The sequence below is a fragment of the Macaca nemestrina genome, chromosome 1 (genome assembly GCF_043159975.1).
Source record: "Macaca nemestrina isolate mMacNem1 chromosome 1, mMacNem.hap1, whole genome shotgun sequence".
Taxonomy (NCBI): Eukaryota; Metazoa; Chordata; class Mammalia; order Primates; family Cercopithecidae; genus Macaca; species Macaca nemestrina.
The window spans coordinates 185692902-185719812 of NC_092125.1; the positions used below are offsets into that span (position 1 = coordinate 185692902).

A 26911-nucleotide genomic window follows, 5' to 3' on the forward strand; every position below is an offset into this window, starting at 1 on the left:
AATGACAGTTACTTGAGAAATCTGTGTGGATTACATAATGGAATCCTTGTTAATTGCTTAACCTAGTGCTTGGTTATTATTGTGAGTGTAAACAGGGGCAGTACCTACTGCTAGTCACATCAGCCCACAGTGTGTAAGACAGGCTCTGTGCTTAGTAGGCACCTTATGAATGCCTGGTGTTTGACTGATGTTTGGCAAGAAACAGAGGGTAGATACGTGTGGCCTTTTAAAAAAATTGTTTTATTAAGGTAAATATATCTCTAAAAAGTTACCATATTTATAATCCCAGCACTTTGGGAGACTGAGGCAGGCTCACACCTGTAATCTCAACACTTTGGGAGGCTGAGGCAAGAGGATTGCTTGAGCCCAGGAGTTCCAAGGCTACCCTGTCAACATAACAAGACTCCATCTCTACTAAAAAAAAAAAAAAAAATAGCCAGACAAGGCATGGTGGTGCATGCCTGTAGTCCCAGCTATTCAGGAGACTAAGGTGGGAGGATCACTTGATCCCAGGATTTTGAAGCTACAGTGAGCTATGATCCCACCACTCTACTCCAGCCTGGGTGACAGACTGAGATCCTGTCTCTCAAAAAAAAAACAAACCAAAACAAAACAAAACAAAAAAAACTACATTCACAATGTTGTGCAACCATCACCATCATCCATTTCCAGAACTTTTTCATCATTCAAAACAGAAACTCTGTATCCATTAAACAACAACTCCCTGTTCACTATCCCTCAACACACACATACTACCATTCTACTTTTTGTCTCCATGAATTTGCCTATTGTAGGTACCTCATAACAGTGAAGTCACATGATATTTGTCCTTTTGTGTCTAGCTAATTTAGCATAATGTTTTCAAGGTTCATCCATGTAGTAGCACATGATAGATTTTCTTCTTTTTTAAGGTTGAATAATATTCCATTGTATGTATATACACATATTATTTACCCATTTACCCACCGATGAATATTTGGGTTATTTCAACTCTTTGACTATAACGCTGCAATCTCAAGTGTCTCAATCTCACTGCAAAAACAAGTGTCTGAGTCCCTGCTTTTAATTCTTTGGAGTACATACCAAAAAGTTGAATCGCTGGGTCTATATTTAAGTTTTTGAGTGACTGCCATACTGTTTTCCACAACAGCTATACTATGGTATATTCCCACCAGCAACGATGTGTGTGGTCTCGAAGTAGGAGATGCTTCCAGGGGCACTTGGCACCCTGCTTTGAAGATGTTCCTCAAAGCAATGGAAGCAGAGTGATGATGAGGAGGGCAAGTCTGGAGGAGGTGCTCAGCATGAGGAGGGCCCAGAAGCCACACTGAAGAGGCAGTGGAAGGCCCAGAGTGTGGGTCTGGCCAGAAGGCTCTGGAGGATGTGACAGCTGCCATTATATACCACCATGCTGCCTGGGGGCAGAGTGGGCAGCCCCAGAAACAGAGAGAAGTCTGGGGAGGAGGATTCTAGGGAAACTGGATCCATTTCAGTATGAAGAAAAGGAAGGCTTTCTGAGAGTCAGGGCCATCTGGTGACATGAGCAGGGAGCTTTCCATCACTGGAGGTGTGCCAGGAGCAACTGATGGTTTTTGGACAAGAGGCCAAAGGGCATAGGAGGTTGGACCAGATGGCCTCTGTGAGTCTGCAGAGCACTGTTCTGAAAGCATGTGACTCAAGGATTCTGTAGCTGGATTCCATTTAAGCCCATTTGTGGGCAAAGATTCTATGATTTGCTATTCCTACCCATCCAGACAAATTCTGCCCTGGCTTCTCTATGTGAGCTGTATTGGCAAGGACCCCGTAATGGCAAGGACCCCGTATTGGCAAGGACATTGTTCAGCCTCAGTAGAGGTGAGTTTCATTTCCACTTGCTGATGTGGATATTATGTGACTCTATAAATTCCTGTGGCTCCCATCTACATTTTCAATTGGAAATAATACCATATGCCTGCAGAAAAGAAAGGTGCAGGGAATGGATTTGGAAACCATGCAGGGGTGGGCAGGGGGCAGAGGGAAAAGGTACAAGGAGCTTTCCTGTCTGGCCTTCAAGGGCATCCAGAACCTGCCCCTTCCCTGCCACCTGTGTCCCCCACCCCTGCCTCTGGCCCAGGTGCAGAACTAACCTTATCTCCATCTCTGCTGCGCACTCAGCCTCCCTGCTGCTGCGGTACTCTTTTGTACTCTTCTCTCCTTCCAACCCTTCAACTCATGCTCCCTGCCAAGTCTGCTTCCTGGGATACCTTCTCTGATTCTCTCCACCTAGAAAATCCTACCCATCATTTGTGGCTCACCCAGAAAGCCCACAAAGGCCTTCTCCCATAGGGTTTTGTATGCTGAGATGCCACTCCATGCAATCATTCACAGATATTTATTTATCAAGTGTTCAGCACCAAGAGTGCTAGAGGCACTGGGGATATGTCAGCAAAGAGAGCCAACATCATCTCTGCCATCACTGAGCTTAGACTGTAGCTGGAGACACCAGAAAAGAAATACAGAAGCAAATACACAAAATTTCTTGGCATAGGAATGATTAGTGCAAAAACAATAGAACAGCAGATATAACAGAGGCTACTCTGTAGAATGGCCAGTGAAGACCTCTCCAGTAAGTGATATTTGAGCCTGAATTATGAAAGCAGCCAGCCCTGAAAGGATCTGGAAGAAGCTTTCCAGATGAGTACAAAGGCAAAAGTGACTGACTAAGGTTAATTTGTTCAAGGAACAAGAAAGTGGCTACTGCGGCTGGATCATGGAGAACAAGGCAGAGTGGAAGATGTGACAATAGGAAGACAGGCAAGAGAGGTGATTTAAGGCATGGTAAAGATTGCAATTGGAAGTTATTTGAGAGTTTTTGTTTTGTTTTGTTTTTTTAGAGACAAAATTTTGCTCTGTCACCCGGGCTAAAGTGCAGTACCACCATAACAGCTCGCTGCAGCCTTGAACTCCTGGGCTTGAGTGATCTGTTTGAGGGTTTTAAGCATAGGAGGGACATGATCTGATTTATAATGGCAAGAAGACGCCATGGCTGCTGCATAGTGAAAGGCTGGAAGCAGGGAGGCCAGTTAGGAGCTTACTGCAGCAGACCAGGCAAAAGACAATAGTGGCTTGGATCTAGGAGGTAGTGATGTGAATGGTGAAAAGAGTCAGATTGGCCAGGCATGGTGGCTCACGCCTCTAATCCCAGCACTTTGGGAGGCCAAGGTGGGGGGATCACGAGGTCAGGAATTCGAGACCAGCCTGGCCAACATGGTGAAACCCTGTCTATACTAAAAATACAAAAATTAACCGGGCGTGGTGGCGAGTGCCTGTAAACCCAGCTACTCGGGAGGCTGAGGCAGGAGAATCACTTGAAACCGGAAGGTGGAGGTTGCAGTGAACAGAGATCATACTGCACTCCAGGCTGGGCGACAAGAGTGAAATTCCATCTCAAAAACAAACAAACAAACAAACAAAATCCAAAAGAGTCAGATTTGAGATATATTTTAAAGTTACAATAGCCTGGGGTTTGAGAGAAGAAGCTCTTTCTATTCAGAACTCACTTGCATGTCTCATCTTCACACAGGGGAACAAAGCCATCATGTTTGGATGAAGCCCATTCTATGAACGGGCTCAGTCCTGCAGGCAGAGAGGCCCAGCTGGACTCCACTTAAGGGAAATGCAGAATCCTGCTAGGTCTGCTCTTCCCTGTGTGTTCTGGAAAGCACTTGCAAAGCCTGAATTCCCAGCCCGCATGCTGGAGCAAAGCACTCTGTTCTCCCTTTGAAACTTAAGAAAGTTGTAGAAACAGCCATTTACCTGTCACATGGTTTTCATAATTTCCCTGCCACCTCCGCTAATCACTGAAGGGAGTTTTGGTGGGTGGTGGGTCTAAGGCAGGCACGCCGAACTGCAGCTAGTTCATGGGGAGAGGATTGGAGCCGAGATCTTACAGGGCCCCTCCTGAGTGGGTCCAGCCACAGGGGTCTGCTCATGAATATTTGGAGGCCTTGACGAAACCTGAGAAGCAAACAGATGTGCAGGAGGGTAAACCAAGTGATGTGCTGGAAAGTCGAGTCAGTGAGTACCTGTGAGCCCAGCCCAGAAACACCCATGTATGGTTTAAGAGGAGGGTGAAGAATTGTGGACTGAGTGACTCAGGACTGACAGGGAGGCAAAGTACATGATACGTCCATGTAGTCTCAAAAATCATACTTCTTTGTTCCTTCTCTCGATGAAGATTAATACGTGTGCTATTCCAAGAACTAGGATACAGTGGCAGAACATTAACTCAGTCCTTTTCTGCCCAGAAATATGGATTAAAGGAAGGTGCGCAATGTGGTTCCAACTGTAGACGCTCAGGAGAAGGGGATATGAGCGTGGCCTTGAGTGATGACTAGGAAGGCTTTCTGGAGGTGGTGACAGGCCGGATTAACTATAAAAGGCACTAAGGGAAATCCAGGGCTTCATAGCATCAGCAGAGAAAGCTTGGACTTTGGACCAAACAGGCTTGTTTTCAAGCTAACTGAGACTTTGTTTTCTCATCCCTAAAATGGGAATTATAATGCTTGTTTTAGGTATATTACAGAGATTAAAGGACCTAGGAGCAAAGTGAGGTTCAAAGTAAGGTTTCCTGAAATGGTTGGTTGCTGGGGACCAGGAAACAGGAGGTGATAAAGAGTCTCGGAAAGAAAATCTACAAATCTGTCTCTTTCCCCTCAACCTGTGGACAAGGTTAGGGTATGTAGGCCCAAAGGCAGCACCCCAGATTGTTTGAGTCTGGTGACCTGTTTGCCCAGAGCTTCCAGAGGGCACTAGCGCAGAATGCTTCTGCAGGCAGCCAGACAGGCTTTGCTGAGCGAATTTCCACAAGCCAGGAGGGCCCAACTCTGAGGTTCACACCTTGCGAACTTGAGATGTTGGCTAAGTTCAGGCTGTGGGAGGGGAAGACAAGTGCTGCGTCAGCTGGATTTGGTGGGGAAGTAGGCCTCCAGGGTGGAAAAAGAAAATAAAGAGAAGAATTCTTGCCATAGCTTGCTCACAGAGAGATGCAGTTCTCAAAGCTCCCTACCTCCCCCTCCCCAGGATTTTGCTGGAGAACTTATCTTTGGAATCTGACCCAGCAAAGACCCGCCTCCTCCAGGAAGCCTGCTTGGACTGTACTGGTCACTTACAAGCTTTTATTCCTCCAACCCTGTGCACCTGACTGGCTTCACTCTCATATGCCAAGTACGTGCAACACATCCTGTTTTGTACAGTTCATTCTTCATTCAGATTGTAAAAGTTCACTAGGAAAGGCAAAAGGAGGAGAAAGTACACACTTATTGAGCCCCTACTGTATACCTCACTCCAGGCTAGGCACTTCTCATGTCATCTCACATAAATCTTGCAACAGCTCTCCAATGTAAGGACCACTGTCTCCATTTTACAGATGAAAGGACAGGTTCAAAGAGATGTAAGTTCTGGAATTGGAACCCAAGTTGGCTGGACTCTGAAGCTTTTCTAAAGTCATCTGTCCTTCAGGGCCTACTTCCTCCACATCAAAGCATTTCCCACTCTGTGGGAAAAAGAGTACATTATGCATACTGTGGTGACGTGTTTAGAAAATGCTGCTTGTTAAGCATCTCTCTTAAGTTTCCCGAACCACAGTCGCATATTCAAGGCTCTGAGAAGTCCTGCAGAGAAGACACCAGACTTACTTTACCTAGCCTAACATTCCCGAGGGACACCTCAGTTGCATTAGAGCTTCTATAATAACATCCCCCAGAGCCCCTGGGCACACACTTCGAGATATGCTATCTATAAAGCAAAGATCATCAAAAACAAGCTTGTTCTCAGGAACAAGCTCTCTGAGAAATCTGAGGTGGGTGGTGAAAGCTGAATGAGACGTGAATAAGAGGGAGTAGGAAGAAGGGTATGTGAGGTGGTGGAACAGAGAAAAGGCACAGAGGTGAGAGTGAGCAGCATGAGGGGTCAGGACCCGGAGAAGACAGCCCCAACTGAAACTCAACATCTTAAGTCCATGAACTGTTATACTCTTTGACCACAAAAACCTGTCTCTAAAGCCAGAAGCTCAGTGTGACTCTGAGTCATGCTGTCAGGTGTTGCAAGCAGGAGGCAGTAGTTGAAATAAGTATGAGTATGTGTCCCTGAAACAGAGTATGTTCTGAAACAGCAGAATGTGGCAGGAAGGACTTTAGTTAGACATTAGTTAGGCCATCAGTAGAAATTTCTCATCAATCCCCCCTAAACCACATGCATTGTCTTACCACCATCCCATTGTTTATGTTCCCCACACTGTAATGCTCAGGTGAAAGAAGCATGGCCTCGAGTGATGAATACCTTCCTTTCTGCACATTTCTATCTTCCCAGCCTCCACCATGCAGTTCATTTCCCAAAAGACTTCTAAAGGCTCCATGCTCTTTGCTTTCTCTGGAATCAGAGGTCCCAATGCATTTGTCCTTCCAGAGAAGATGCTGGAGACTTAAGATGTCAATGTCAGGATTTGGAATCTTGGTACCAAGATTGGGCAAAGAAGTGGTCCTGCCCATTTCTGCCTAAGACTGAGCATACCTGGACTATTTTACACTATCAGGGCACCACACAGTGACAAATGCTGGTGTGTCCAAGTATTGATAGCCCAGATGGGAAGCTCCTAGAAACTGTCATAGCAGACATAGATAGGTTAAGGAAAGGGGTGAGGAGACATTTATTCAGGGAAATACAATAAAAATCTTTAAGTAATAGCTCACATTTGTACAACCCCTCATGTAGTCTGGAGTAGGGCTTCTCAAATGTGGTCCCCGAATCAGCATCATCACAATCATCTAGGAACAAGTTAAAAACGCAGATTCTTGCACACCACTCCTCCCAGAACGCCTGAGTCAGAAAGTCAGTGTAGAGCCCAGTCAAGAGATTTAATGAAGCCTCAGGGTGGTTCTGAAGCATGCTCAAGTTTGAGAATCTCTGACCTATATTCCCATTATAATAATAGCTCCTCATGAAAATAGCATTATTATTTTTTGTTGTAGAAAGCATCTCAGAAAGGACATTTGTCCAGTCCTAGGACTCACAGCAGATAAGCTGCAGAGCTGGGGTCCCAACCCAGATGGGACATCAAATCCCAGTCATTCTGCTCCCAAGGACACCAGACTCCAGCTCTGCAGGGAGAGGAGCTTCCTGGCATCAGGACAGAGCTATCTGCCTAAGGTACTAAGAGAGCTGCCTGCCTTGGCCCTAGTCTGCCTTGATTGGCTCATTAATAGCTGTGATTAGTGAGAATGGAGAAGCCTTTATCTTTGAAGTCCCTGGGCTGTGCTAGAAGCTCATGCAGAGAGCTTGCTGTGGCTAATTAAAGCTGAGCTGTGTTTCCTGTCAAGGGCCCAGAGTGTTAATGGCTTCAAGCATGAAAAATTAAGCTTCAGTTTCCATTCAGGGGTAATGGATAGAACCAGCAGAATGAAGATGAGAAGACAGGGTCTTTTAAAGGGGCAGGGACCCTGGGCAGGAAGCAGAGCTCTAGGTCTCTTCCGAAGTACAAAACCAAATAGGTGCTGCTGGCTTTAGCGGGGATGGGGTGGGGGCAGGCTCAGATCCTCACATGGCAGCCCCAGGGCTGACACTGTCTTCATTCAGAGTGGTATTAGGATTTTTGAGCACTTTAGCTTCTGGCCCCTGATCACACCTGCTCAGGTGGGTATGATTTGTAAGTGGGGAGGGAGAGCTGGATGACAGTCCTGGTGGTAACAGGATCTCAAGGGCTGTGAAGGTTCTGGTTGCAAAAGTTGCAGACTTGAGGTCCTCCAACTACTACTATTCATTTATCAGTCACCTTTCCTCGAGTCTTCACTAAATGCCAGATACAGGGCATTATCTCATATAATGTTGCCAATAATCCTACAGAAATTACACAAGGCATAGGTACATTAGTTAATTGTCTTGTCCAGACATATGTGTCTGAGCAATGAACTAAACCCAGCTGTAGCTGATTCAAAATCCCTTGTCCTTAACCATGAATATAGCCAAGACACCCTGAATCTTGAACTTTCTTGAGGTCTGGGTCATTTCAAGCTGCAAATGCTAACTCCACCCAGTCATCTACCTGGTGAGGGCTCTTTTCTTATTCAGCCCCAACCCACCTCTACCTTGCTTCTGGGGAGATGGCTGAGGACAGAATCTTTCCTGAGACACATTGCGATTGGGCAGAGGGGTCAAACTAGACCCTGGTTGTGTGGATATAAGTATAGAAATGATGCTTCTGAATCAGAAATCAGAACATGTGGTCTAAAAAATGGTCTATTCTTATTTAATTTCTTCTTCCAAAAAGTTTGATCAAAGTAATCAAATGTTAGAAAGTTTGAACATATATTACCTTTAGTGAAAAGAGTATTACATAATAAACACAAAAGTCAGCCAATAATTGATATATCCATTCAACTAAAACCCTGATTGTTTAAATAAGAATTATCTAGGACACCCGGCAGGTGGTAAATGTGGTTACCCTGGAGCCCATCGTCACAGGTCCAAGTTGTCAAAGCCTTTCCCTTCTTCAAGGCCTAAGTCCTAGGAGCTGTCCCACTGCCCCTACTCTAACTCTTCTCCCCAGGAAAGTGGTTGCACCGTCCCACCCCCCAATTTCCTACCACTCTCTTTTCAATGACCTATTTCAAAGTTCAATGTGTCTGCCCATCCTCCACCACCTCAAGGTTTGAGATTTTTTTAAATTTAAAAATGGTCTGAGTCATCTCTGCCTCCCCAGGGCCCAGGCCCATGGAGCCCAGCAGGTGTCAGTGAGTGTTGGCTGAAGGAACAAATGAATGACCGTGCTGACTGAGAGGAACGTTTCTTGGCCTAGAATTCAGCTCTGCATACCCTGGGCTTTGTTTTTTCTCACAGTCTTCCAGCACAGCCGGTGATGATGGGTCTCCACGTCTGCCTCCTTAGAGGTGGTGGTCCAGGTCAAGGGCTAGGTCTAACTTACCTCTTTATCCCCAGTGTCAACCCAGGGAACAGTGCCAAAGAGACCAATGGAAGGGCTTATTGAAAGAATGAATGATCAAAAGAACAAAGAACTTGCCTCAGAAATGTTCCATCCTTGGCAGCGAAAGCATTAACCTGTATGTGTGAGCCTATGCCCCTCCCCAGCAACCAAAATCAAATTAGAAGGAGGTCCCTGCTGATTGGTTATTCTAAGCCAGGCAGAGCACACCGGGCTGAGCCCAGAGGGTAGGGCTGGGACATGGCTAAACTGGGAGCCCAGGTGGGGCAGAACGGGCAGGGCCAAACGACCACTGTCACCAAGGACCCCTCCACGTGAATGGGGTTAGGACAGCTTCCCCAGCTCCAGGCTCTACTCAGCAGCTCCTCAGTGGTCTGTGTCCTTGGCCCAGCCATGAAGGTCAACATAGTAAAGAAGAAAAAAACACAGAGAAGTCCTGGCTCCTTCAAGGATGATGCCACCCTCCTCCCACCTCCCCTAACCCATGAAATGGGGCAATAATAATAACGCCACTTTCAGGGTGTAGTTGAAATATGGAGCTCAATTGGCCAATGGGATTGGGCTTTGTGAATTGTTATGCGGGACCTTCGGGGGGCAGCTTGCCCATAGTAGCTTCCATGAAGACAGAAAGTGGTGGTGTGTGTGGGAGAAAAACAGATCAAATTACGCTGGGGGCGATGCAAAATTCCCTTTCTGAGCATTTACCGCATGCCAACCCCTGGGCTGGTAGACACATAATCATGCATTACTTCATTAATTTTCATAGCCAATATTCAGAGTAGGGACTAATCCCACGGACAAGATGGGGAAATTGAGGCCAGAGAGACTCCAAGAAGTAAAGTCATGTGGCCCACATTGGTCTCAAATGTCAAGGCTGAGCCAGGCTCAGAACCCAGGACTTTCTGACCCCATACTCTCATGTTGCCTCCCCCAAACCACAAACAGACATCCATTCTGGCTCAGTCTCAGCCATGCACTTGTTCTGTTTCCTTGGGCAAGTCGTTCCTGCTGTGTCTGTTGAAGTCTGACCCACTCCCTACCCCCAACTTCAAGGAGCTACTCTTGTCCCACTCTGCTCATTCACATGCCAATCTCTCTCCATGACCACCTCAAACTGCAGCTGCCATTTCTGTTAGAGCTAGAATCAGCATAGAACCACATATTTCTACCGGAAAGGATTGCGTGAGCCTGTGCCCACACCTGATTGGGATCCCTGGGAAGACAGAGTCTATATTCTATTCATCTCTATGCTTCTCTACACCACCAAGTCACACGGCCCAGTACATAACCTCGAGCAAAAGAAGTACACAGAGAAGATGAATCTATTAAAATGTCCCTTTTCCAGGCCTGTTTTTTCTCTAAATGGTGGATGAGTTTGATTAAATCAATGGTTTCAGAAAGGCCAGGAGTAAGCCCTATCCAAACAGTCTGCTCCCATTACCCCTCTGACCTCATCTCCTGTGTTCCAGCAACACTGGCCTCCAGGACATCAGTCAGCCCTGCCTCAGGACTTTTGTATCTGCCATTGTCTCCAACTGGAGTGATCTTTTCTCAGATCTACCCATGGCTACCTCCTTCACTTCTTCAGGTCTTCCTTTCCTGACCACACTATTTAAAGTTGTGTCACCCCCACCCCGCAAGAATTCTCTGTCTCCTCCTCTTATTTCTCTCCATTGCATTTATTAGCATCTCGTTTTTTAAAAAAAGTTCTAAGGTGTTGGCTAGCTGCTTCAGAATTACCTGGGAAAGCTTGTTTAAAAATACAGATTCCTGACCCCCACCAGACCAGCTAAATCAGGATCTCAGGAATGAAGACGATTTGCATTTTATAAACGTTCTCTAGGTAATCCTGATGCACAGACAGGGTTGGGAACTGTAGAAAATCACTGGAACAAACTAAAGTCCCTCCCAGGTGGGACACTTTTGGATCAACCAAGCCACAGCCTCAGCTCTGGCCTTTGTTCCATCACCTGCACCCCTCAACCCCCGATGCTGTTCACACAGCCTCCCTCACGCTACATGAAACTACTTGCTGTTCTCTGACCATAGCATCCTTTTAGACTTGTTCAACTTTTCCTCACGCCCTATCCTCTGCTCTAACTGTCCTCTCCAGTATTCTCAATTTATTCTCCAAAGCACTGCTAAGATGCCACCTTCTCTGGGAAGCCTGCCTGTACCCTTCACCCCACCTAAGTCAGAGTCCCTAATTTCTTCCTCCACTCAGAGAATCTGCACATTTCATTGGTACAGGATTTATCACACATTTTAGAATCAATTTTTCAAATGCTTGTTCTTCTCAGTAGACCATGGCTCTGAATAAAACAATGATTGAGTCGGATTCATTGATATTCTCAGTGCCTAGAGTAGTACTTGGAACGTAGCTAGTGCCTCCTATGGCGAGTGCATGAGTGAATGTGTTAATAAATGCACAGGTGCTTAAGTTGACGCGTTCTTAGGAAAGCCAGAGTTGTAAGGTTGATATCATTTGTCTTCACACTGACCCAGTATTTTCCAGTTTCGTCTGAGCACAGCTGACCATCACTGACAGCTCAAATTTGCCTTTAGGACAAAACAGACCCTGCCAAATTCCCCCCTACCCATCTGTCAATAAGTGACCCAGCTTAGTTGAGAAGCACTCCCCTCCTGGAGCTCTTTACTCTGTTTCAAGGTGAATCCAAGCCTTCTGCTACAAAAGTTCTAGATATCAAAGCAGCCCTTGGGGAGTTCTTTTGTTCACGGAAAGGGCTTTCTCTTACCTCACCCAAGTCAGGTGGTTCTTAGCCCACTGCATCACAGAATATGAGAGCTGCCCCTGATGATGCTCCAAGCAGAAAGGAAAGACAACATCACACACACACAAAAGTAACAGGACAGCCCTCTAGTTTGGCATGAACCACCAGAGATCACTGGGTGTAGCCTCCTCACTCTTCAGATGGACAGAGAAGGCCAGAGTGATTTGAACAATTACATAAGGTCACTGGGCCCTGGCAGAACTCAATCCTTCAGTGGGAGGCTCTTCCCCTTCCCCACCTCTTGCCCCTTCCAGAGAATGGCTGGATTTCTTCTTAATGAGAGACATGATTTATGTCGGCTGGGCCCAATTAGCGTCAAGCTCTCTTGGGCCGCCAAATGCCCCGCTGGCCAGCAGCTGAGGCCTGTCTGGCAGGACATATTTGGATGATGAAGCCATGCTACATGCTAAACTCAGCCCAGGAAACAGCAACTTGACTTGGATGCCCACCAAACACTGCCAGGCTTGGCTCCTGCCCACAAGTTGGGCAACAAGGCTATTTGGCAGGGGATGGGGCCGTGTTTATCTGGCAAGAGGGGTGAGGCTGGTCTAGGAGAGCACCACCCCAGGGCAGGATGCCCTCCTTGGGCTTGGCTGGGCCCAGCAAGTATAAGCAGTGACAGAACCCTGAGCTGTGAGCCAGGAGATCTGGACTCAGAGCCAGCTCCAGCACTGACTCCTTATTGGGTGACCCTGAGCCCATTGTTTATCTTCCTCTCTCTGTCTCAGCTTCTCATCTGCAAAGTGGGAAGGATTTATTTGCCTGCCTCAGGAAACACTTAAAGGACATACATGGTACCAAAAAAGGGCTTACTCTTTTTAGACCTTGGTTTCTTTATCTATAAAACGGGACAAGCATGGAATTTCCCTCACAGGTATAAGTTTGGGTGTAGATTAATACATGATGCCTGGCATGGAATGACAGCTAAATCAACTGTTACCTATTCCATTCGTATTATTAGTATTACATTGGCTTAGCCATACTCTCTCTAACTCTTAGTTTTCTTCCTTTCCTGACCACACTATTTAAAGTTGTGTCACCCGCACCTCCCAAGAATTCTCTGTCTCCTCCTCTTCTTTATTTCTCTCCATTGCATTTATCGCATCTTACATTTTTAAAAAAGTTCTAAGGTGTTGGCTAGCTGCCTCAGAATTACCTGGGAGAGCTTGTTTAAAAATGCAGATTCCAGACCCCCACCAGACCAACTAAATCAGGATCAAATTTGGAAACTGTGTCTGAGAAAGGAGCTTATGTAAGTTGGTACAACTAAGCATTGGTAGATTGGGGTTCTAAATTTAGATCTGTCTGACCCTCAAGCCTCAGTTTCATCTACAATAGCAATATCCACTTACCATCCACTGGTTTTCAGATGCTGCTTTCAGTGCTTGGCATGCAGCATGGAGCTGGCCTGGAGAGAGCCTAGACATACCAAAACAGACCCAGCCCCCCATTGCCACCCCAGATCTGCCCTGTTATCTTCATGGTAACGCTTCTGAAAAGCCCAATTTCCAGTAGAACAGACTAAAACAGAAAGTAAGGAGGGACTGTCCGGAATCCCCAGTGAGTCAAGTGCAGGCCCTGAAGAGAATAACCACAAGCTCCAGGCTCTGTCCAGACCTGCCCCGGGTGCATGCCCAGCCCTACGGAGCCACACAGGCTCCATCTTCCTCTGCCCTAAGTCTTCCCTGCCTTACAGGGTGGAGGCTTGAGTTGAGAGAAAGAGCACACCGCTTTTAATCCCAATTCTAGTACTGACTTTCTTCAAGACTTTGGAGAAGCACTTTAAACTTTCTGGGCCTGAGAGGTTTGTGTGTTAAGTGGAAGTGCCATGCAAATTCATTAATGTGGGTGTGCTGCTCACACGTTCCCCACAATAGGATTTTTTGCCCCTATAAACTTTAAGGCAGAGGGATGACTGACTCCTCTTGGCTTTGTGCTTCGTTCTGTTTCTTCAATATTTTTTCTTTTAAAGAAAAAAAAAAAAAAGAAAAAGAAAAGAAAGAAAAAGCAAACAATCCCCCCTTATTAATGTCTCTGGGACACCCAGCTGGGGAATAAGGAATGCAAGGAAGATGGCCATGGAGCCCAGATAAATCTGCAGCTCTTCATTTCCACTTGGAGAACAGACCCTGGCCCTCGCCAAGCCCTGAGAACACGAAAGCCTGCAACTCCCAGAGAAATAAACACGCTTCAGAGTGAGAGGGGAGCCAATGGAAGTCAATCAGTTCAGAGAGACTTGAGAGATTTTTGGATCTTTAAGGCAGAGTATAATTCATTTTGGGGAGTTGTGGGCTGCTAGACCCAAAATCTGGACCCCAGATCTAATCTAGATAGATAAATTAAAATCTGCCCATACATGCCTTAAGTTTTCACCCCAAACCTACCACCATCCTCAGCCACCTTCTTTCCTCCTAGGAGCTAGGACCCAGTCTCTTGATTGTTTTTATCCCACCACCAACACCCTCCACCCTAGGACTGAACCCGTGGGGTGCTCAGTAGACCTTCCATCTGCAATCCTCAGCCCTTACTGATCAGGGGCCCCTGTAGACTGTAAGATGTGATCGCCAGGAGCCAGCCCTGTTCTCAGTAGGTGGAAGGTATCTACTTCAGCTGAGCTCACACATGTTGTAGCCCATGGGTTCCAGGAAGGATGGTCAGTTCAGATGTGATTCATCCCAGCCACAGAGCCTCTGGGTGGGACCTTAGATCAGCGACTATGTGTTGGAATGTATGAACATTCAGAATGAGGGTCAAGAGACACCCTGATTCAATCAACTTAGGAAGGAATACATGTCTGTTTATTAATCAGCAGATGGTATCTTTCTGATCTCCCAACTGCTGGGCGTGGGGAACCCAGAGAAACTGGGACAGAAGAGATATATGAGAATGGAATGAACATTAGTTTACAAAAAAGTTAGTCACTGAATGGGGAAAAAAGGTCAAAGACAGAAAGCAAATTTAACCCTTGGTACTAGCATAAAGAATAACAGTAGGATTTCCTAATTCTGCAGACATGCCTTACTTTCCCAGAATCTAGTTTGACCCTCACCACAACCTCATCAAATAAGTCTCATTACGGTCATTTTATCAATGGGGAAATGGAGGCAACTACCAATAAGGTTGCTCACTCTAACATCTTAGAAATAAACTCATTAAAAATAAGTGCTATACTTTTGAAATCATAGAAGGTCATCAATTTGACCAGCTTTTTTTTTCCAGAGTAAGAATGATGTAAAAAGGATTCTAAACGATTGATTTTGGTCATTAATTAAACTTCCAAAGTGCCTTCCTACGAGATGTAAAACTTTTTGCCCTGTAATGCTAATCCTGTGGCAAGGTTCCTCTGAAAGACCCTTCTCCCTTCTTACTTCACTTTAAATGGCTCAGCCCCTCAGGGTCTATTCTTAGTCCTCGTCTTCTTTTGTATCCATTCCTTCTAAGTGCTCTCATTCACATCAGAACTCCAGTGGTATCCCTCAATTGTACACCTCCAGCATGGAAGCCTCCTAAGATCCACACCTGCACGTTCTACGGTGGTGGGCCCTTTAACAGCTGAGTATCTCCATAGCACTTAAAACTAGACAGAGCAATTTCCCTTCCCCAGGTACTACTGTTCTTTCTTTCACACTCAATCATGGAAGAAGAAAGGTAGGGCAGGAGGGAGGGAGGAAGACAGATCCTGCTAAAGAGCCCTAAAAGACTGACTAGTCCAACCTTTCATTCTAAAGATGAACAAACTGGCTAGATAGAATCAGATTTGGGACTGGAAATCCTGTCTCCTGACACCAGGCCTGGATCTTTGTAAGAGTAGTGACACAGAGCACTAAGAAATGACACAGCAAAGGCAGAAGTCCAGGGACGAAAGCTGGGCCTTTGTTTCAGAGCACTCAACACAACATGTGGTCATATATTTGTCTGTTTAATGTGTGATGTCTGTCTTTGCAGTGTCGGGTCTATGAAACCAGGGCCCATGTCACACTCACTACTGGTATCCATAGCACCAGGCATAGGGCCTGCACATAGAAGGCATTCACTAAATATGTGCACCATTTATAGTATCCACAATGTAGAAATCTAGGAATTAATTAATCTAGGAATTAATTTAACCAAGAAAACAAGATACAAGATAAGTGGTTAATTTAACCAATTAACTAGGAATTAATGTAACCAAGAATACAATAGACCTCTATGTAGAAGAGTATAACACTAATATAAGGTATAGAAGATTGTGTGAATAAGTAGAGAGACATTCCTGTGCATGAATGAGCTGACTTAATGTTAAAAACATGCTCCTTCTCCAAACTTAATATAAACATATAATACGAAGCCAATCAAAATATCAGTTGATTTCTTGAGGATGCAATACACTTACTCTAAAATGTACATGGAGGAATTCAAATGCAGTTAACCTAAAAATGTTAAATCTTAATAATGAAAAAAGGAGAACCTCACTCTTCCAGATATCAACATGCTACAAAAGCAAGATAATAAAAACACTGTAATAATGGCCAATAAGAGATAGAGGCACTATCTCAGAACAGAGAGCACAGAGACACACCCTCACACTCTCACATGTATTGCACTGGATATTCTTGGTTTGCCCCTCCACAACCTTTCTCCACCCTTCTCTAGCTTCATATGAGAGGCTGACCTCCTGCATTGCGTTAACTATACTTACTTGTCCTGTGATTACCTGTTGAGTTCGGCCAAACAGAGTCACTGGAGGGAGGTTGGAGAGAAAAGGAGTTAGAGGGTAGTTATGCCCTAGCACTCCCCTGACAGGCTGCACTCATATGCCCAAGACCAGAACACCAGCTACAGCTTTTTCTGGGTTTGATAGCCACTCCCTTCAACTGCTTGTTCATACTTGGTGGGTAGGAGCTGGAGAATGGGAGATAAGACTTCCCCACTGTTGCTACTGAGTATCCTACCAATCCTTGTTGGTGTCCTTAACCTGGGAGTACTTCATTAAGTTCTCCTCCGTCACCCCATTTCAGCTTGCATTCTGTGTCCTGCTAGGACACTCACAGACACATCTATAAAAAACTTTACATACAATGGAATATGACGAATCAATTCACTACAAATTGTTAAGTATGTCATGTTGGAAAATTAGTTAACCATATGTAGAAGAGGAAAACTGGATCTCTTACTTAATATCATATACAAAGCTGGTATTATGTGGATTAAAAACACAAACGTGAAAGACAAAAAATAAAGTTATCAGAAGAATGATAAAGTTAATAGAAGATTTAAAAATTTAAAGTTAATAGAATATGTAGAAGTTTATCTTTATGACTTAGATATGAGGAATAATTTCACACACAAAACATTAAAAGCACAAGTGGGAAAAGATAAATATTACTCCATTATATTTTTAAAAAGATTTCTATGCAATGAAGGGCTCTATGGAGAAAATAAATAAATAATAGAAAGTATTCACAACGTCTGAAACTGGCAAGGGATTAAAATCGAAAACATACAAAAACTCCTACAAATCAACAAGAAAAAGAAAAGCCATGAGAAAAGTGAGCAAAGGATATTTGTGCATAGGCAATTTTCAAAAGCAGAAACTCAAAAAGAGGAAAAGTATTAGGAGAGTTGCTCAAAATTATTAGTAGACAGAGAAATGTCCCCTATGTAATTTATACCAATAAAAATTAGAAAGCTGGATAAACAGAAAGATTTGCAGGGATATAGGAAACTCTCATATAGCAGGATTATTGAGTGGTGGAGCCATTCTAAAGAACAGCCCCCACCACTCTGTCAAATTAGGTATATGCATAGTCTATAAGTCAGCTATTACACTCTGGGATATGCATTCCCTAAAAAAGCCAATCTAGGTGTATAAGAGAATTATTTCTGGAGTCAGGGAGTTGTAGGCAACCTGAAAGATCATCACTCAGAGAGTAGACAGGTAAAACATGTGAAATATTACTACTGAGTGTTACATAGCAGTCAGAAGAAATAAATTGATTGTTAAGAGTATACTGTTTGGTGCAAAAGAACAGAACAGAGTCAGATTAATTACACAACATAATTTATCTAAATTAAAAATACATGCACACAAAATAGGTATACATATTTGCAAGGACATATACAAACAAAAAAATACATTAAACTTGTAATTGTTGCTTATGTGGTGAGGAGAAAGGGAATGAGATATGAGAATAAAGGAGAATAAATAAAGAGAGACAGAAAGAGACAGAGAGACTAACTTCTGCCAGTAACCTGGGCATGTGCACTATGGACCATGAGGCAATAATTTATTTAAAAAGAAAAGGAGGATATAGGTAAAGGGAAATAGAAAGCAGAGAAGGAGAAGAACAAGGGGGAAGATGAGGAGGAGGAGGAAGACGAGAGGAGGGAAAAAGCTGCTAAGGTTACAAAAGAAAATGAAACCACAAGAAATAGTCAGTTAATCTAAATGGAACAAATAGAAAACAGACAGCAAAATGGTAGATTTAAACTCAAGCAGACCCATAATCACATTAAATTTAAAAAATTGTCAAATTGGAACAAAAAAACAAACTCAATTATATGGTGCCTACAAGAAATCCACATTAAATATAAAGACACAGTAGGTTATAAGCAAGACACGGAAAAAAGATATACGATGCTAACACTAATCGAAATACAGTGAGTGTAGATTTATTAATATCAGACAAAATAGACTTCAGAGCAAGAAATCTTGCCAAAGATAAAAAGGTCATTTCATAATGATAAAGTATTCAATCAATCAAGAGAACATGACCAAAATGTATATGTACCTAATAGTAGAGTTTCTAAGAACATGAAGCAAAAACTCACAGAAGTGAAAGGAAAAATAGACAACTCCAAAATCATACTTCAACACTCCTCTCTCAATAATTGATAGACTAGGTAGACAAAAAATAAGATTATGATAATTTGAAAAACATTGTCATCAACTTAATGTCATTGGCATTTGCAGAACATTTCACCAAACAACAGATAAACATTCTTTTCATGGGTCCACAGAACACCTATTAAGATAAATCTTTTTCAGTGCCATAGGACAAGTCTCAATAAATTCAAAAAGATTAATATCATACAAAGTATGTTCTCTGACTACAAGATAATTAAATTAGAAATGAATAACAGGAAGAAATCTGGAACATACCCAATAATTTGGAAATTAAACAATGCATTTCTAAATAACCCATGGGACAAAGAAGAAATCAGAAAGGAAATTGCAAAGTATTTTTAATTAAATCAAAATGAAAAAACAAATACCAAAATCTATGAAATGCTGATAAAGAAAAATATGTAGAATTAAAGGCTTATCTTAGAAATAAAGAAAGGTTTAAAATTAATGACCTGAGTTTACATCTTAAAACATGAGAACAAGGAGGGAAAACTAAAACCAAAGCAAGCAGAAAAGGAAGGAAATCACAAAAATTAAAACAGAAAACAGGGAAAGAGAATGGAGAAAAGTTATGGAGAACGTCAGTAAAGCCCAAGCTGGTTATTTGGGGAGACATAAATTGATAAACCTCTGACCAGACTGACCAGGAAAAAATAAAAAGAAGATTCAGATTACTAGTAGCAAGAGTAAGAGGAGGGAATATATTTATAGATCCATTTGATCATTTCAGTAGATGCAGAAAATGCAAGGTTATAGAAACCAAGAATAATATACAACTTTTAATTGTATTTTACATACTTTCCATTTTTCAAGTTGAAAAATTTTAAGTACTATTTCTAAGAGCATTAAAAATCATGAAATGCTTTGGAAAAATTTTACAAAAGGTGTACAGATATGTACACTGAATAACTCAAAATATTGCTGAGAGAAGTTTAAGAAAATCTAAACAGAGATAAACCATGCCTATGGATTATAAGACTCAATATTATTAAGATGTAAATTCTCCCCTGGTTCATCTAGAGATTCATGACCATATGTATCAAAATCCCAGGAGACTTTTTGCAGAAATTGACAAGTTGATTTTAAAATTTATATGAAAATACAAATAATTTGATAGCCAAACAAACGCTATAAAGCAATACGTGAGACTGGGTAATTTATAAGAAAAGAGGTTCAATTGGCTCACAGTTCTGCAGGCTGAACAGAAAGCATACAGGCATCTGCTTCTGGAGAGGCCTCAGGGAGCTTTTATTCACGGAGGAAGGTGAAGCAGGAGCAGTCACTTCATATAGTGAAAGCAAGAGTAAGAGAGAGAGAAAGAGAGAGAGAGCAGAAGGGAGGTACCACACACTTTTAAATGACCAGATCTCATGTGAACTCAGAGCGAGAGCTCTCCTATCACTAAGGGGATGGCCCAAGCCATTCATGAGAGATCAGCCCCTATGATCCAAACACCTCCCACCAGGCCCTACCTCCAACGTTAGGGATTACAATTCAACATGAGATTTACACAGGGACAAATGTCCAAACTACATCAAAGATGAAGAACAAAATTAGAGACTTAATACCTGGTTTCATGACTAAGTATAAAACTATAGTAATACAGTGTGATGTTGCTGTAAATATAGATATGTCTACCAACGGCATAGAACTACAGAGTCCAAAAACAGACTCACACAAAAATGATAACTGATTTTTGATAAAGGTACCAAGGCAGTTCTATACAGAAAGGGTAATCTTTCAATAAATGTTGTCAGGCAAATACGTAGTAAACTGAAACATCATGGGATGCTCAATCCCCTTAGCTTTCGGGCGAAAGCAAAGCTTGTAATCACCCAGCCCCCCAATGACCTACATCGTATCCACTGTTACAGATTCCATGCTGAGTTCACTCCCAAGTGACCAGAAGATCCATCTCGGTTTCCCCTGGACTCAGGCTATTCAGGGACTGCCAACTTTGGTAGACAGTGTTCTTCTGTTGCCTGAAAAAAATTCAACAACTGTTGTGATGCAGCAAATACCCCGACAGATGGAATTCTCCACTCATCCAAAATACACGCAACCAATGAAGGGTCTAGATTTGCCTCACAAATCTCAGAATTGATGGTCTTTGTTCCCAGGATAAAAGGGGCTGTAGAAAGAGGGAAATTAAAGATGTTTTTTTCCAGATGCTGTGAAAAAAAACCAAAAAAGGCAAATGGTGTTGGGACATAGATATCCATTAGCAAAAAGGAAAAGAGAAAGAAGAGGAAGGGGGAACGAGGAGGAGGAAGATGAGGGGAAAGAGGAAGAAGTGGGGAAAAGAAGGTGAGATGGAAGAGGAAAAGAACAGAAGGGGATGAGGAAGAGAAGGAGGAAGAGGAACAAGGGGAGAAGTGGAGGGAGTAGGAGGAGGAAGAGGAAAAGAAGCAGCAGCACCCTTGCCCATGATCCTTATCTCACAACTCATACAAGGTCCAAGTAAAAATGGATCACCGACTGAAGTGGAAAACCTAAAACTATAAAAATTCTAGAATAAAACAAAGGAGAGAAAATCTTAGCCACCTTGGGTTAGGCCAAGACTTTTTAAATAGAAGAAAAAATGCACAAATTATTAAAGAAAACAATTGATAATTCAGATTTCTTCAAAATTGAAATAGTTGCTGTCCAAAAGAACCATTAAGAAAACGAAAACACAAACCATGAGAAAATATTTGCAAAACTATGTTTCACAAACCACTTGTATACGAAATACATAAAGAACTATCACAACTCAAAAATAAAAAGCCAAAATAGCCCAGTATAAATGTGCAAAAGATTTGAACAAAAGCTTCACCAAATAAAATGTAAGAATGGCAAATAGGTATATGAAAAGATGCTCAACACCATTAATCATTAGCGGCCAGGCACAGTAACTCATGCCTATAATCCCAGCACATTGGGAGGCCAAGACAGGAGGATCACTTGAACCTAGGAGTTCAAGACCAGCCTGAGCAACATAGCAAGATCTCATCTCTACTAAAAACTAAAAAATTAGCTGGGTGTGGTGGTGCAAGCCTGTGGTCCCAGCTACTCGGGAGGCTGAGATGGGAGGATCCCTTGAGCCCATGAGGAGCCCCTTTCAGTAAGCTGAGATGGTGCCAGTGCACTCCAGCCTGAGTGACAAAGCAAGACCCAGTTTCAAAAGCCAAAAAAAAAGAAAGAAAGAAAAGAAAAGGAAAGAAAAGAAAAAGGCATATTACAATCCAATTAGATGCCACTTCAACTCAGTAGGATGGCTATAATTACAAAACCCGGCAAGACCAAGTATTTGTGAGGAGGCCAACAACTGGAACTCCCATACATTGTTAAATGCCTGTCATATAATTAGTGCTCCGATATATTAGCAATTAGTCCCAGCAGCCAGCAGTAGCAGCTATTATGAATATGAGCCACACACAATGCAAAATGAAAAACCCTGACATGGTCTCGACTCTCATGAAGCGTCTAACCACACTTGTTCCCTGTATATGTGAGAATTTTTTGAATTCACCGTCTTAAGGACTCATGTTTCTCTAGTCCTGGGCTAATGCTTTATGTTGTAGCTAGAAATGGTGATTTCAATCTATAACATTACTGGAAAAGAGATCTAGAACTGTGAGAAAATAGTTTATATTGAATAGGTTAGACCAGGAGCTGTTGATGTTTTTTCTTTTTCTTTTCTTTTTTGTTTTTTGTTTTTTTTCAGTTCGTGTTCTGTTTCCCAGGCTGGAGCGTAGTGGCGCAATCATGGATCACCACAGCCTCGACCTCCCAGGTTCAAGCGAACCTCTCACCTCAGCCTCCTGAGTTGTTAGGACCACAGGTGTGCACCATCATGCCCAGCGAATTTTTTTAATTTTTGTAGATACAGGGTCTCCCTACGTTGCCCAGGCTGGTCTCAAACACCTGGGCTTGAGCCATCCTTCCACCTTCGTTGGCCTCCCAAAGTGACATCTCAAAGATTATAGGTATGAGCCACTGTGCCTGGCTAAGCTGCTGATTTGAGAAGGGGAGAAAGAGATGGGAATGCTAAACACTATGGATAGATTACTAAAATGTTCAGAGGCAAAAAATTAAACTAAACTAAAAATTACAACAGCAACAACAAAAGAATCTATTAAGTTGGTGAGTCTGCAAAAGCTTCTGCCACTTCAGAAGTTGCCTGGACTCCAGGGCCACTGTTTCTACATAGAGGCAGCTGTGTGTTAGTGAAATAACATGGATCTGAGTCATATAAAAGCTTAGGAACTGTAAGACCCTGGACAAATCACTTCATCTCTCTTAGCCTTAGATCCTAGGGCACATAATGTTGGATGAATGAGTTAGTAAATCAATGAATGAAAAAACTATAAAGTATTGGTGTCATTTCTAGACAAAAAGAATTGTTTTAGTGGACACAGGAGAGTGAAAAGAAGCAAAAGCTTTCATATAAGAAATGGAAGAAATAGCAATAAGACACAGGGTAACTTGATCCCTCTACCCAAATCAATGAATAGCTGTCGTGACGAAGATAGAGATTTGTTCCATGTGGTCCCAAAGGCAGGAACCAGGGACTAGTGGGTGTAAGCTCCAGGTAGGCAGGTGTGGACTCAGTAGATAGAAGTTTCTGAATGTGAAGAGCGGCTTCAAAGTGGCATCAGCTACCTGAGGCAGTAGTGAGCTTCTTGGCACTAAATGTCATAAGCAGTGTCAAGAAAACTACTTGATAAGATTCAAGAAAAGGGCTTTCAAACATAAAATGGGAGTAGAGAATCCAGCCCAAACTCTCAACTGAGAAAAATGGAGGTATGAATTTGGACATAATGAGTTTGAGAGGAAAGCAAGGCATTCAAGTAGAGGAAAGACCAGGGTGGGTATACAGATGGAAAAGTCATCATGAAAATTCCAATGGCTGAAGATAAGAAACTTATCTGATTCTCCATGACTGGATTTGCTAATTAAAGGTCAAGCAAACCTAAACATTTCAGGAAGCATGCCGGTGGGTGCTAGCCTATATGGTGCCTGGCGGAATCATTGCAGATGCAGCTCCTTGCCAGGGCACATGGCTGGACAAGTGGAGTGCTGGCTGGATTTCACTGCCACTCACCTCCTCAACAGAGCCCCCTCCTGCGAAGTGCAACCTGCCTACCTGCTCCATGCAGTGGCCCCGGGTGTCACCATGACACAGACTTCCATGGCTCCTTCCACAAGGCATCTATGTTGCAGGTGATTCAGGCCCTTTCACAACTTTTTAAGAGAACTTGAAAGTAGCACAGGAAATACTTTTGAGGTCTCTTCTTTTTCTTAGTATTGTTAATAATGATGACAGAAGTAATATTCACAGCCCTTTACAGTACACAAAATGCATTCACATGCATTATCTAACTTGATTCCCATAACAAACCTGTAAGATACACATTACTATTGTTCCTCACTTTGCAGAAGAGGAAATTGAGGTCTGGAGGGATTAAGCTAGGCCTTAAGTGAAGACTTTAGTGAGCTTCTTGTCACTAAATATCATAAGCAGTGTCCAGACAACTACTTGATAAGACTGACGAAAAGGGCTTTCAAACATAAAATGGGAGTAGAGAATTGAACCCAATCCAATCCACTACTAATGGTAGTAAAGGCTTTCTTTTCTTTCTTTCTTTCTTTCTTTTTTTTTTTTTTTTTTTTTTTGAGACAAGGTCTCACTCTGTTGCCTAGGCTGGAGTGAAATGGCATGATCTTGGCTCACTGAAACCTCTGCCTCCTGGGCTCAAGCCATCCTCCCACCTCAACCTCCCAAGTAGCTGGAACTGCAGGTGTGTGCCACCATGCCCAGTTAACTTTTTTATATTTTGAAGAAATGGGGTTTCACCATGTTGCCCCGGCTGGTCTCAAACTCCTGGGCTCAGTCAATCTGCCCATTTCAGCCTCCCAAAGAGCTGGGATTACAGATGTGAGTCTGTGCCTGGCCAAAGCCTTTTCTTATACAGCATATATTTTACAGTTATAAACTCTCGATCACCATATAAATGTGTAAATCTATTTGTGTAGACCACATTGGCCCTGCAAGAGTCCACAAAGAAGGAAAACACTGAAGAGCACTTAGCAGTCCAAGATTTAGTTGGATCACCCCTAACTCCACCCAACCCACTTCATTCAGATCTGCTTGCATGTCCTCATGACCAGCCTCATTCGTTTTCCAATCCTACTTCAGTCTGGGCCTTTCCTTCTAATGAATCCCAACTTTTGGTCCATTTCGAGAACCTCCTGTTCTTGGCTCTATGTGGTCATGACATGCCCCATAAGTGGTTCTACTCTTACCAAGCCCTCCTCTGACAAGTTTGGGGGATTCCCTTTCATATGTGGACCTATCCAGGTCCTGCTGAGCCTGGCTTTGCTTCAAGTTTTCTCTTCAGCTATAGAGATGGGTTATGCTGAGTCACCATAGTGAAAGAAGCCTTCCCAGCTTCTTTCTTATCAACAAAGGGAGGTGGCTGGACAGAACTAGACATTCAGTCTACGAGAAGAGCTCAGTCTGGCGCCAGGACTGGCTTAGTGTGTATCAACGATCAGTACTAGGAGCTGACCAATGGCTCAAGTCAGAGCTCAGATAGATCTTCCTCTCTGAGAAAGTGGAAATCATTCTCCCAGAACAGCATTATCTAGCCACCAGACTACCTACATCATTCACATACTTGAGGCCTTCTCTCCTATAATCAGAGATGAAACGTCCTAACAAGAATTAGCCACTCCAGGGCTGGGTGGAATGGCTCACACCCGTAATCCCAGCACTTTGGGAGGCCGAGGTGGGAGGATCACAAGGTCAAGAGATCAAGACCATCCCAGCCAATGTGGTGAAACCCCATCTGTACTAAAAATACAAAAACTATCTGGGCATGGTGGCGCATGCCTATAGTCCCAGCTGCTCAGGAGGCTGAGGCAGGAGAATCGCTTGAACCCAGGAGGCGGAGGCTGAAGTGAGCCAAGATTGTGTCACTGCATGCCAGCCTGGGCAACAGAGTGAGACTCCATCTCAAAAAAACAAACAAACAAACAAAAAAGAATTAGCCACTCCGTTCTCTCCGGATCCCAAGCCCCTTGCCGCTCTAGTACTTCTCAAGGACTTCTCCCATGAACCCCTGTCTCTGGGGATCAGAAGTTCCCCTCTCTCTGTCAGATCCTTCACATTGGCTTGCAAATACATAGATGACTCATATTTTTAAAAGTCTTGCCATTGACCCTTGTTCTTACTCCACTCCATTTCTTTACCCTTTACCATAAAATTCCTAGAAAGAGGTCCCTATAGTGGCTGTCTCCACTTGCTCACCTCTCTGTCTTCAACCCATTTCACTTCAGCTTCCATCCCCAAGAATTCACTGAAATGTCTCACTTCAGCCTCCCGTGGTCAAATTTAATGGTCACTTCCCTGTTTTGTTTCATTTTGTTGGATGTCTTGATACCTCTCTCTCCTGGTTTTTCTCCTACTTCCGTCTCTTTTGATGAATGTCTCTCTTTCACACTTGAAATGAGTGATTTCCCTGACTTACACCTAGGCCTTCTTCCATTCTCTGCCTCTCTTTAACAGCACCTTGGCTTCAAATATCATCTTTGTGCAATGGATACTAAATTTATCCTTCCAGCCTGGACTGCTGCCCTGAGCCCCAGGCTCATCCCCTTACAAGCTGTTTTCTTCACACCTCTACTTGGATCCTAGCAAGCAGCTCTTGCTTAATATGACCTAACAGTGGCCTCTTGATACCTTCCCTCCACTCCCTCCAACCCCTGCTCCTCCTTAGGCCTCCCTATCTCAGCTGTTGGAGCCAGTTGCTCAAGACAAAAACTTCAGCATCACCTTTGATTCCTCTCTTTCTTTCCCTCCCACATGATATATGTCACAAAACGGTCACTGAGTGTGAACCAAATTTGCTCACTGTCCTCCAATTTCACTACAATCACCCTAGGCCAAGACACTATCATCATATCCTTTAACTACTGCTCTAGCATCCTTACTGAATCACTCCCTGAACTCCCCACGTGTTGGCCTCATCACCCCCACATCAAAATCTGAATGCTCTTTTACAAATGTAAATCGGATCCTGTTACCTTTCTTCAAAACCCTCCTATAGCTTCTCAGCAAAGCTGGCATTCAAACTCCTTACCTTGACATACAAAGTCCTACTCCACCTGGCTCCTCCCATCTCTCTAACGTTATCTCTTAGAATTTCCTCCCTCACAGGAGAATCGCTTGAACCCAGGAGGCTTAGTCTGTCATGAGCAGAGATCGCACCACTA

General features: G+C 43.4%; 1 protein-coding gene across 12 annotated transcripts in view; it reads right to left on the reverse strand.

Moving 5' to 3' along the window:
• LOC105495000 (putative selection and upkeep of intraepithelial T-cells protein 1 homolog) overlaps positions 1 to 26911 on the reverse strand; it is a 222588-nt gene that overhangs the window by 186184 nt on the left and 9493 nt on the right. For 8 of the 12 annotated variants that reach the window (XM_011764107.3, XM_011764106.3, XM_071093418.1 and 5 more), the window contains exon 2: positions 20508 to 20634. The exons of 3 other annotated variants lie outside the window; for them this stretch is intronic. In XM_011764107.3, the coding sequence (XP_011762409.2) occupies positions 20508 to 20533 (26 nt within the window). In that variant the 5' untranslated portion in view covers positions 20534 to 20634. Of the gene's footprint in view, positions 1 to 3795; positions 3997 to 20507; positions 20635 to 26911 lie in introns of all 12 variants that reach the window. One more of the 12 variants, XM_071093419.1, reaches the window with a different exon arrangement.